The sequence below is a fragment of the Miniopterus natalensis genome, chromosome 2 (assembly GCF_054644295.1).
Source record: "Miniopterus natalensis isolate mMinNat1 chromosome 2, mMinNat1.hap1, whole genome shotgun sequence".
In the NCBI taxonomy this organism is placed as follows: domain Eukaryota; kingdom Metazoa; phylum Chordata; class Mammalia; order Chiroptera; family Miniopteridae; genus Miniopterus; species Miniopterus natalensis.
Genome location: NC_142082.1, coordinates 172,264,010 through 172,277,451, shown reverse-complemented (window position 1 = coordinate 172,277,451; position 13,442 = coordinate 172,264,010). Strand labels below are relative to the sequence as shown.

Genomic DNA, 13,442 nt, shown 5'->3' with positions numbered 1-13,442 from the left:
TGATACATATTCAAGCCCTTGCATTAAGCCGGGCACTGTACCAGGCACCTCACAGGTTACTTCACAGAATCCTGTGAGGTAGGCAGAGCTAAGGAAATAGGCTCAGAATTCCAATGACTTGCCCATGAGCACATAGCTCTGGGAGTTTTCATAGTTTAACCCAAGTTCATCCAACTCCAATGCACCAGGTCTCCCCAAAGAATGTGAGGGCCCCGACAGTACTTTCATTCCTTCAGCATTTACTGGGGTTTGTGGTGGATCCAACCCGGTACAGCCTGCCAGTGATAGATAGGATCCCAGACACAACCAGTGCCCAGTCTCAGTGAGAAGATGGAAATGGATGTAGAGGAGTTTGTAGGTGAAAGTCCACTGGGAGAACAAATGTCTTGAACATGAGCACAAAGAACGGAGCACTCACTGGAGGGAGGGAGGGAGGGAGGGAGGCAGAAGGTTCCCTAGAGGTGATGCTTAAGTCAAGTACTAAAAGATATGTGGGTATCTGTCAGGTAGTCAAGAAGAGGGAAAGGCATCCCCAGCAGAGAGCATAGCCTGAACAAAGGCTCAAAGGGGAGCATGGTGGGGAGCTGCCTGTAGTTAAGGTGTTTGGAAAAATGGATGAAGCCAGAGAGGTCATGGAGCCAACCAGGGAGGGCCTCAAATGCTAGGTGTAGGGGCTTGGATTGAATTGAGAACTAGAAGACCATAAAGACTCGAAGCAGAGGAGTGCTCAGATATGACTTCTAGGAAAATTTCAGAACCATCTGTGCTTGGCTATAATATAAAGGGACAGAACTCTGAGACCGGATTGAAGAAATTCTTATAAGATTTGAAGGTGTCCTAAACTAGGGCTATGATAGTGTGGAAGAGAGCCAGGGACAGGTTCTAGAAAGGTTTAGAAAGTAGAAAAGAAGCTAATCTGATTGGTTCCCAATTGTCCATTCAATCCAGGCTCTAGCTCTGGCATTTGAGAGGCCTCCTCTGATTGGCTCCTGTGCCATCTCTAGCCTCAAGCATCGCATTTGTATTAGATGACTGGATTAGATGAGGAGCGTGAGGGAGAAAGTGGAACCTCTTACCTCTGCCCAAAGAAAGATGGCCTGTCATCCAAAATGGTCACATTCTCAAGGTTGCCATAGGGCCCTCCATACCAAACTGCTATTAGGGCTTTGGTGATAAAGAAATGAGAAAAAGGGGAAGAGAAACAACTGGGGCTGAGGACATTTTCAGAGAGAATTAAGAAGAGCAGAAGTAGCTGAGGGATTGGGTGATGTGTGCAGGAAAGAAAGCGGGGATTTTAAGATGTAATTAATAATGCTATCAAGTATGTGAGCATGTTAATGAAGAACTCATGGGAACTTTTGTTTGCTGAACTGTTTCTGGAACATGGCACTACGAAACTGGATTACGTGGATAACAACTTTAGAAGGATCACAGTTAAAGGCATCACCAAGCTCCACTGGTGGTATCACAAATCACAGAACCTGAGGACTGGGCAGCTGATCCAGAAGGAAGAGCTGTGAGTCATAAACACTTCCTCACACTGAACTGACATATATATGTACCCCTCTGAAGAAGCCATTAATTGGTCTTGGGTCTACTTTTGAGGTGCAGTGCCAGCTAATTCTTCCATGTAACAATCCTTATGCTATTAAAAGGCAATGCTCACAGAAAAATAAATAAATTAGTTAAGAGTGGCTACATTTTAGTAACAGTGCATGATGCAATCCAATGGATTAATATATACTACTGAGTTTTATATAAAAAGATTTTATGTCTCAAATCCAAAATGTCCTTTACTTCTTTCTTTTGCTTTAAAATCAGAATCGTCACTGAAGGGGGAAAAATCAAGTATTATACCTGGATCTGAATGGAAGGTGCCTCAAGTGCTCTGTAAACCATTGGCAGGACGCTGCTCTTTATCTCATCAGGAGGAGTTCTGGTTAGTAGCAAATCCATTTTTTGTAAGAAAATTAACAAAATCTGTGTAGAAAAAGGGAACAATGCATTGAGGCCCAGGATCTTTATGTGATTTTATATATGCCAAAATTTAAAGTGTCTCCTAAAGAATGTTATGTATTTTGACACTCACCATGTTGCTAGCCTGAGGGCATGGAAGACAAAAACATACAAATCAAGTCTCTTACATTTCTGGAAGCACAATATTTAACATCTGCTCTCTGTTTAGACATTTAAATACAGACTAATTTCCTAACTCTCACATATCTTCAGTAACATATCACTCACCCACAAGTACCAACTATCTGGAAAGCAACTGGGTAAAAAAATAAAAGCCTGAGGGCAGCAAAATCACATGGCCCAAAAGAGTCAATTCTACTATTTGGCTTCTGTGGAGCTCAAGAGAAGAAAAGGTACAGGAATAAAAAGGACTGTCAGGAAAATTCTAGAAAGACACATTTCAATTCGTTTTTTGGCCTAGCCTCATACCTAAACTGCTCCTTCTGTTTGTGAAGAACAGTTGTGCCAAGGCTCGGTTAAAATTTTTTTAAATTTTCAGAAGGAAATGTTAGCTGGACTACTATGGGGGAAAAAGAGTACCAAAGAATGGCGGCAGATAAGAATTCAGATGGTAGGTTCCTTGGGAACTATCTTGACTGACACATAGCTTAGTCAGCATGTGGCTCCACTACTTCCCTTCCTGGCGTCTTAACAGTGTTCGTAGGATTCTGCTTCAAAGCCCACAGTTCCCTCACCTGCCCTTTCCTTAGCCACAGGAGCTCCTGCCTTCCCACCACAGACTTCCTCTGTTCCCCTCCTTTCGAGGGAAGGACTGCAAACTGCCTGCCACAAAACAATTAAATCAGGTAACTGACAGTTTACCAGTGAGTTACTGCCATGTAGCGGCAGAAGCAAGTAATAATATTTACTATGTGCCCGGAAATTTCATTTACTCTCAACTTCTTTCATTTTGGAAATGAGCAAACTGGAAGCTTTAAGAGAGTAATGACTTGTGCAGATAAGGAGATAAAGGACAGATTCCTGCCCAGCTGTATGACCCTACTGCTCTTAAATCCAAGGCTATGTTGAATCTGGCAAATAAGGACTGTAAAAGTCTACATCAGAGACTAATTATGCTTTCACTTATGATACACACATATATGACTTCTGGGTGCTGTAAGCACTTTCCCCTTTCTGATGAAACCATTAACAACAAAATAGAGAGATAATACTAGCATAAAGTCTATAAATGAAAGACCCCGAATAACAAAACAAACACAAACAAAACACAAGTGTGAGAGAAAACTATGTACCTTCTGTTCCCAAACCTCTAACTCTCCATAAGGCTAGTGGGAACAGTGCAACACATGCGAAATCTCACTACAATTCATTTTCTGAGATGGTAACTTATGGACAACTCGCTTGGAGACTTCAGTTATAATTTAGGAATGGTTCGCTTCAAATGTGCAGAATAGCTAATGGAAAAGAAAAGCCTCTTATGCTTACCTCAATTTTTTGAAAGTCGCATATGCATTCCTTTTGTTTTCTATGACAGTTGTAGTTGACTAAGGTCACTCACTGAGTAACAGCAGATAAGTAGGAAAATTATCTCCATACATACCTGTATTGGCTCCTGCTGTTTAAAGACAGGGCCAAGGTCAGGCAGAATTAACCTGACATATTCTTCTTTGGTGCATTCTTCAGCAATAAGTAGAACATTGGGCAAAACAAAAGGTACCATGTCAGGGTTTACAAATTCTGAAGTCAAACAAGGCAAAATTCTCTGCACAATGACACGCTGAAAGGAAAAAATGTTTTCATAAAACTAAATTTTATTTCAGGTCTTTAGTATTAACATTGAAATTATAGTTTAAAATAGCCAATCCCTTTGTGTAAGGTGACCATATAATTTTGTGGTTGAAACCGGGACACTTTTAAGAGTAAAACAGGGTGCTATTACCAATTATGCCAGGGCAAAAGGCATAACTTGGTAATGTCACAGAGAAAGGGGGATATATCACCCTTCCTTTAGAAAACCTTCCCTAATTAGTCTTCATGACTTTTTCCTCTTAACTCCCTCATCTCTTAGGATTCATGCCACACAATTTAAACACTGCCCTATACTTTACTTGCTGCTGCATGCAGTGTTAGCCCTACTTACAATTACTGGGAGGGTCTGAGAGCAAGAACACTTTTTGTTTCCTCTGTACTCTCCATAGCATCTAAGTAAAGGGCTAGACAAGCAGTACATAGTCAAAAAATATCTGACAGGTTACACACGAGATAATTTTGTAGCCCGGAATTATTAGTGTTCCAACCAGTGGTTTCTTTAGCATTCACAGTATTTATACTATGTTACACTCATGATTTAATAAGTCAGAGAGGGAGAGTTAAAGGAACTGGAGAGGCTAGCATCACAAAAGTATCCCCTTAATTGCTGGAGAGACAATGATCTCCACAATGACAGATTATGGGCTTTCACTAAACTTTGGCCTCAGTCAGCAGTCTTTTATAGTCCTAGTTACATTTATTTCTTTGGAAGAGTTATTATAGCAAATGAAAGTAAACTTGAAATTCTAAAGTCTTGACTATAATAAGAAACTGACCTTGGGCAGTTTCGGTAGAACCTTAGGCAGTCCTTTGAAAAACTGTGATTTCTGAAGATTATCTCTTTGGAATAAGGTATCGAAATACTGCAGTGTCACTGCACCAACATCATCAAAGAAGGGAATCTAAACACAGGAAAATAACATTATTTTGATAAGTATTAAAGTACTTCTCATATCTGAAACTAACACAGTCTGGTGAAAAAATATTCAGAACACTTAGCAAAATACTAAAGATCACTTCATAAAAATGCTAATTAAAAAATCAGAATAAGAAAGTAACAAATTATTTTCCTTTCCAAGTTCAAATTTTCAGAATCAGTACCTTTGAGATGGCTGGAGTAACATTTTCTTCACCTAACTAGTAAAATATTGCAAGAGTACGTAAAATATCTTGAAGGTATAAAGAATATCATTTATCTGTTAAAATCCATGCTTAGATGAGTGGATAAGAGGGCTATAAATTCTTGGGGTGTCCAAAACTTCTGCATAACTATGACAGAGTTCTTGTTTATTTGAAATTCTAATTTTATATCAGAGCACTTATAAAGATAAATTATTTAAGTGTTTAACAGTAAAAGAAGCTGAATATTTAATACATTCAAGAATACAGATATTATCTGGGGACTATATCTGACTAAATCTTGTTTTAGAAGCAGTTAATCTACGATATTTTTTGTCCCTCCTCCTAAAGCAGGAATTCATGTGTACTCACCTTTGTCATTTGATCTGCATCTGGTCTTACAGTTGGAGTTACATTTAACAGTAGTTTTACATGTTCACGGACTTCCTCTGGTATATTTGTAAGTGAACTAGATCCTAAACGACTCAACTATTCAAAAGAGTGATAATATTAAATATGAATATAAAATATTCAGATATTCATTTATATTGGCAAGTCCATTTAAGAAACTTAAAATTTACTCAAAAATATATTTTTAGATTCAAACAAATTGCTAATTCTACTACTGCAAGATAATTAAAACACTTATCTTTATTACCTGAAATTGTTTCTATTCCTAAAAAAATTCCCAGTATTTTAGACCGTATTTAAAATTCAGTCTAGTAAATGCATGTCATGATTACAGCTGTAATAACAAACTTTGCTCCTCATTAATTACAGAATTACTTTAAGTTGATTTTATGCAAACTATAAGACCCTCATCTCAGAGAATACATTTTAGAAAAAAAATAATCAGAGAAGCACTTAATACATTTTTAATGTAAGCAAATATTTAAAGGCAAATACCTGATCCAACTGCCTACTGAAACTCTTGTAAATATCTTGCTTGTTAATTTCAAACACAGGCTTCCCTTTGTTAAATACAGCATAAATAACAGTTCCTAAAGAGTACATATCACTGGCTGTTTCGCAGCTCACAGAAAGTATGTATTCAGGAGCCAAATATTCAGGATTTGGAAGACACAATGATGGTAAATTTGGGTCCCATTCTTTACAAGGAAACTTGAGCTATAATAAGACAGGAAAGAGATTTCATAGCTTACATATTTCAAATTAAAGCAAACCTCTATCAAGCAACAACAATCTAGCTTTAAATTCATACTTAGTCATGCAAGTAAAACTGACATCCCCACCTGAAATCCTAAAATTCCCAAATCTAGAAAGTGCATGGAATAAATGAAAAGGTAATATAACTTTGAGATTACTGGAGCTCTCTTCCAGAAGACAATTATCACTAAAAGTTATAGTAGGAATATAGAAAAGTCTGGCCTACATTTTATGATACACAGGCTTCAAGTTTTATGGGCTTAAATAGATTACTGTTTGAAACCTTGTTCTTTCCCTAACTAGCTATGCAATTTAGTTTAATAGATTCAAAAGGTTGTTGTAAGATTAAAGAAATGTATGGAAAACAGACTTAGCACAGTGCTTCACTCACAGTACATAATATATAGGAATTCTTTCTGCTTCCCTTAAAAATGTTTATTTAAATTACAAATCTGTCTTAGGACAAATCAAGGTTCCTTTAACAACTACATACAGTAAAAACTTGAAATATTGCAGTATTTTCCAAGTATAAATAAGCAGGTATCATAATCACTAAGTAACAGGTGCTTTGGAATCAGAAAGGCTGGATACATCCTAGCTTACCACTTATTTTATTCTACAAACCTAACCTCCTCGTACGTATTTTTCCTATACCTTACTGAGTTTTGTGAGGATTAAATATGTAAATATATAAAGTGTTTAGAAAAGTGCTTCAGTAAATGTTATCGTTGCTTTTGTCGTTACTGTGCTCCCTAAAAAAGATTCTGTGGTCCAATAAGTTGGGGTAATATTGCTAGAGGCTCACAATGTCAGCGTATTAGACATTCTGAGGAGGAAAAAACCTTAACCCAATAGTTCTCAAATTTATTTAACTCCAGCATCTTTTTCTCAAATAATGTTAACTATTGTGGAATTAATAAGCTGAAAAATACTCTTAAGTACAATGAACTCTAGAAATTTTCTATACAGTTAAACATACCATTGTAGCATGCAGCCTATTTCTAAACATTTATCAGGCTTATAAATTCTATAGTCCATTCCAGATGGAATCACAAATTTCCATAGCTTAAAAAATTAGAAGACTAACACCTTCATTACCTCTTGTTCAGAAGGATTGGTCGATGATACACAAAAATCAAAACCCATTATTTTCCAGGCTCCACTTTTATTCAAAATTATATTTTCAGGTGTAATATTTCCATGAACCATTTTCACACTGCTATGCAAAAATGACAATCCTTCAGAAACCTATAAATGGAAAATAACCAGACATTTTTACATTAAATAAAACTCCTTTCGATTACAATAAAAAGTCTCAAAAATCATAACTGCTGCTTCCCCAATAAAAGATTTATTACATGTTAGGTAACAATTAAATTTCATTATAAACGCAAAAGTGTAGACATTCTCAGTTGCCAGGATAAATGAAACAATGAGGAAAACACAATTATAAAACCAGACTACAACTATTTATTGAGAGAGAGAGAGACAGAGAGAGAGAGAAACATAGATTTGTTGTTTCACTTATGTATCCATTGGTTGATGCTTGTATGTGCCCTGACCAGATTAGACCTACAACCTTGGCATATCTAGATGAAGCTCTAACGAACTGAGCTACCCGGCCAGGGCCATTAAGTACTTTCCTATGTGCACATAAGCAAAAGAAAAGATAATATAAAAGCACTTTGCTATCCAAATTTACTCAGTTCCTGATTTTGAAAACTGAGGGAACATCTGGTTCCTGAGTTACAGATAGTAAATATAAAGAGGTACCTTTGTCAATTTAATTCTAATTCTTAGTATTTTCATATACTTACACTTCATTTTGAAATTCAGTTTTTCTGAAGAGCACTGTGCTGTTTTCAAATATTAACTAATGTTCTTTCATTCTCACATTGGATTAGTATTTGTTAATTTTTATATTTGTGCCTATGATTACCATGGAATTTGTTAACCAAAAATTGAAGACTGAATTCTGTTTCCAAAACCAAAATTTTGGCAAACTAATGCTCTCTGACTTCTAACTCCATTGGTGATGCTTTTCAGTTTATTTTACTGGTTCCTCCTCATCACCCCAACCTCCTGGACTCAATGTTTCAACATCTCCATTTTCCATCTACTCTTGTTCTGTGTTTTCACAGCTGTAAATACCATCTAGACGGTGCTTACTCTCAAGTGCTCTCAAATTACTCTAAAGTCCAGACTTCATTATTGGACTACCTTCTTGACTTCTCTCCCCTTAAATGCTTAAGCATCTCAATCTTAAAACAATCCAAAACTGAGCTTCCCTACAATTCAATTCTCTCCTCCTGCAGTCTTTCCCATATCAGTTAATGGCCCCTTCATTTTTCCAGTTGCTCAAGATAAAAACCTTTGAGTTATCTTACACTACACTTTTTCTTATATGGCAAATCGATCTGCAAATCCCAATAATTTTATCAAAATAAACTTAGAATTTGATTGTCTCTTGCCATCTCCCCTACCCTGGAACATCATCATCTCTGGCCTCTATTACTGTAGCAGCCAACCTATCTTATCTCTTTGCTTTTGCTGTTACTCTACTGTAGCGATTTTCAACCGTGTGCCGCAAGAATTTTTAAAACATGCAATACCTGACTATTTTAGTCAGGGGCACTGACCTCCTTTTCCTTAGATAGTCAAATAAAAAAATGACACCTAACACCCGCTGTGAATGAATCAAAATTATACCTGTTGTGTGTTTTTCACTGCAGGATTTTAGTAATTAGTTTACATGTGACATGAGAGGAAAAGGGCTGAAAACTGCTGCTCTACTACATAGTTTAATTCTCAATACAGCTGCTAGAGTAATCTGTTAAAACATAACCCAGACCATGTCACTTTCCAAAGACTTTCCTTTCTCTCAGTAAAATCCAAAGTATTTCTCTGGCTTTCAGGGCCTAATAGGACCTAACTGGGCATTAACTCCCTGGCCTTATCTCCTACTACTCGTCTTCTTATTTTCAACTCCTCACCACTCCAGGTATTTCACTGCTCCTTGAACATGTCATGCAGATCCTGTCTCAGGGACTTTGCACTTGCCATTTGTTCTTTCTAGATCACTTTCCCCTGGTATTGCTTCTTTGCTTTTTTCAGGTCTTTACTCAAATGTCCCCTTTTTCAGTAACAGATTTCCTGAGTACCCCAATCAAAAGTGCAACTCCCCTTTCCTCCCCATCCAAACTACTCCTTCTTCTCCATTAGCTCTTCTTTTCTCCACAAGCACTTATCATTGTAATCTAATGTACTATATATTATTGTCTTTCTTCCCCCAAGAGTATGGAAGTTCCAAAGGCAGGAATCTGTATCTGCTTTGTTCACTGCCATACCTTCAGCACCCAAAACTGTGCCAGACTTATATAAAGGTGACTAGTAAACATTTGCTTAATGAACAAATATGAGAATGAAGTCTCTAAAAACTCCCTTATAGTTTTCAACATGAAGGCAAGTCAACAGTAAAGAGTGTAGAAAGTATAATTTAAAATTATCTGGGTTCCTGTCCCCACTTCATCACTTACTAGTCTTGCAACTTTGATCAAGTCACTGAACCTGTGTAGGTCCCAGCTGGTAAATTATTTAAAATGATGGTATATCAACTTCTTAATAAATGTGGGAAATCATATTAGACTCCACAACACTCACAATTCTCATGCCCATAGTCATCAGGGCTTATCCTACCTCCGCCGTTGTGACTTCACTCTGTACCTCTAGTCCTTCCTATGATTTTTGACCAAGACTTTTTTTTAAACTATCATTTACCACTTTTTTGCATGCAAGCACTATGCTAAGCACTTAGACATTTATACATTTGATTCTGAAAAATAACCCTGTGCAGCAGGAATTATTTCCCATGTCTTCCCTACCCCCAAATTCCATTCTTCTTGAATGGTATCTCTAAAATGTACATTAGACCAAGCAATTTGCCTGCTTAAAATCCTTTAGTGTTCCCCATCACCAACAAGACCTTTTTCTATCTTTTCAGTTTCATTTTTCACCACTTTCTGATATAACCTGCTACTTCTAACTGCCTGAATATTTATCCTCAGTGACTAGTACAATAAGCAGGTAAGAGCTTAATAATGTTATAGAACTGAATGTTTTCAGTTCTATAACACATCTGAAACCATGAATTTCATGTAAGATTTAACTTTAAAAAAATACGTATTCCTCAAACATAATTTATAAATCATGTAAAGTTTTTCAATCCTAGAAAAGTTTTCCTAACTTTATAAGGAGAAAAAAAACTTATTGCATGCTTATTGTATATTTCAGGCACTAATTTGATAAGTACTTTTACATAATTATTTCAGTTATCTTTGGAAGTACTTTATGGTTGGGGGAAAAAGTTCAGATACTCACTACGAAGCTATACAGTGTGGTACTGGCCTAAAGACAGAAAATAACAAATGGTGGTGAGAATGTAGAGAAATTAGGACTCTGTGAATTACAGATAAAACTATAAAATGGTGCAGCTTCTATGGAAAACAGTATGCTGGTTCCTCAAAAAAATGAATGAACACTACAACATGATGAACCTTGAGGACATTATGCTACGTGAAATAAACCAGTCACAAAAGGAAAAATACTACATGAGTCCACTTAAATGAGGTACCTAAAGAAGTCAGGTTCATAGAGACAGAATGGTAGTTACCAGGAACTTGGGGGAGGAGAGGGGAGTGCAGGAATTATTATTCCGCCAGTACAGCTTCAGTTTTGCAAGGTGAAAGGGTTCTGGAGATGGATGGTGGTAATGGTTGCCAACAATGTGAATGTACTTCATGTCACTTAACTGCAATCTTAAAAATGATTAAGATACTAGAATTTATGTTATGTGCATTTTACCACAATTTAAAAATATATACTGTTAAGAGAATAAGATAAGCCACAGACTGGAGAAAACATTTGCATCTAACATAGGACTTGTGACCACAGCGTATAAAGAAATCTCAGAACTCAATTCCAGAAAACAACTCATTCAAAAAAATGGGCAAAAGATCTCAACAGGCCTTCACCAAAAAAGATATTGAGATGCCAAAGAAGCACATGGAAAGGTGTTCAACATCATTAGTCATCAGGGAAATGCAAATTAAAACTCCAATGAGATACCACTGCACACCTACTAGAATGGCTAAAATTAAAAGAACCAACCATACCACATTTTGGCAAAGATATGAAAAAAATGAACTCTCATACACTGCAGTAGGCATATAAAATAGCACTACTACTTTGGAAAACAGTTTGTCAGTTTCTTAAAAAATGAAATATATACATATATATATATGTATATATATATGCACCACTTGAACTAGCCACTCTAATTCTAGGTATTCAACCAAAAGACATACAAGCATATGTCCATATAGAAACTTGCACATGAATGTGCACAGCAGCTTTATTTGCTGCTGGGAACAACCCAAATGACCATCAACAGGTGAATGCGTAAACAAACTATGATATGTATATCCATACAATGGACTACTACTCAGCAATTAAAAAGTATTGATACATACAGCAATACAGATGGATCTTAAAACAATTAGGTTGATTGAAAGAAGCCAGGCCAAAAAAGAAAGTACGTAGTGTATAAAGCCATTTACAAAATTCTAGAAAATACAAATTAGGGCGAGAGATAGAAAATAAGAAAGAGCAGGGGAGAGGGATTATAACAGGTATGAGGAAACTTTTGGTGGGGGGCTATATGCATTATTGTGATTGTAGTGATGGCTATAAACTTACAAAACCGTGTATTTCAAATATGTGAAGTTTTTTGTATGCCAATTAATTATACCTTAATAAAACTGTTAAAAATAATAAATAGAATGAACTCTGTCCCCAAGGAACTAAGAATCTACTGCATAAATTTACTCTACAGAACTGAAGATATTTTGCTAAGCAGGGAAAGAAAAATCAGAAAATGTGGACATACCTGAATCTCCTGATACCCATTAAATAATTTCTTTAAGGATATATTGTTATAAGTACTTTATTATTTCAACTTAATATTTATGAAATGAATTCACAAGGTTTAAAACTCAAAAAAATCAAAAGGGAATCACCCCATTCACCAGTTAGTAAGTGCCCTTATCCAAAGGTTACCAATGTTATGTTTCACACAAAATACAATTTAAGCTTAGAAATAAACTACAGAAAATTCTAGGACAAATAATTTTTAAATTACTGAAAAAATGCAGAAGTTCATATAAAGTACTTTATAGGCTAATAAGTTTGAAATAGCCGAAAACAACTTTGAAGAAAAAAATTATTTCCACATGATGAGTAAAAATGCATACCTGAAGCAAACCATACTTGGTTTCTACATCATAAAGTTTATAATCCTTAATGTCTGGAGACAAAGTCGAAGGCAGATTTTCCCAGTTACCTAGAACATTGGCTAAACTGGCAAAAACTGGTTCTGTACAAAATGCCAAGCAATCCCTGTTTTAAAAAAGAAAAAGGGTTATTCACTATCATTTTTTCCACATTATCAAAATCAAATATACATAAAATATTAGTGGTCCTATTAATCAACAAGAACGTAAACTATTTTAGATTTATTTTCATCATTAACATAACAACTCAAACCAATAAAACAAAGTCAGGAAGCTCTGCATATGAATTATACTAAGTGCTATAACAGTTGTGACACATTTTTTTAAAACTTTCCCCCAACAACCTCTACAATAACTATCACCCTTACTACCTTTTACTGAGCAAACCCTTATTAACCTTATAGCAAGCAATCATCAAGTAAAATTTCTTTTACTTTCTTGCTTATGTCATAAGCTAAGGGAAAAAAATAGAAAACCAAGTCTCTATAAAATCACAGTGTAAAGTCACTCAGAATACTTTAACCTTGCTCTTTTTATTTTCCAAGAATCAAGACGACTCCTTCACAGCCCTTTTAATTTAACTCCTCATTCCATGGCCCCCTTAACCCACTACTCACCTATTACCCACTTTCCACTCCCTCCACGTTACCCAGCCCCCCCACACACAACCAACGCTGGGCTTTGATCTGGATTTACTTTCCCACAGCACATTTCTTTTGGATAATTCCAGTGTCATCGCCACATACTGATTCATTAAAAACTGGAAGTTATTTTTTCCTTCCCTAAGTGTTCCTATTTCTATCAGTGCTTTGCAGTTTTTACAACTTAACAGTAAAGGTGTGTTAAAGTAATCTCTGAATTACCTTCCTTCATAATTGCCAATAAATCCCTAGTCTACAATATTTAAACCACTACACTAGAAGCTGCAAAGACAGAGAAAACATCAAACATTGGCCCTCCTCCCTTCAGGAGACTTGAAATAGAATGGTGAAATAAGAGAGATTGTTGATACAAGTTAAACAG

The 13,442-nt window shown here is 36.1% G+C and overlaps 1 protein-coding gene across 1 annotated transcript in view; it reads right to left on the bottom strand.

Annotated features, from left to right (window-relative positions):
* SCYL2 (SCY1 like pseudokinase 2) overlaps window positions 1–13,442 on the bottom strand; it is a 54,292-nt gene that overhangs the window by 22,250 nt on the left and 18,600 nt on the right. The window contains exons 4-10 of the mRNA XM_087814854.1: window positions 12,381–12,525; window positions 7,171–7,320; window positions 5,812–6,033; window positions 5,278–5,394; window positions 4,563–4,688; window positions 3,578–3,754; window positions 1,858–1,980 (exon numbers count right to left, since the gene is read on the bottom strand). Coding sequence (XP_087670980.1) covers window positions 1,858–1,980; window positions 3,578–3,754; window positions 4,563–4,688; window positions 5,278–5,394; window positions 5,812–6,033; window positions 7,171–7,320; window positions 12,381–12,525 — 1,060 coding nt within the window. The remainder of the gene's footprint in view (window positions 1–1,857; window positions 1,981–3,577; window positions 3,755–4,562; window positions 4,689–5,277; window positions 5,395–5,811; window positions 6,034–7,170; window positions 7,321–12,380; window positions 12,526–13,442) is intronic.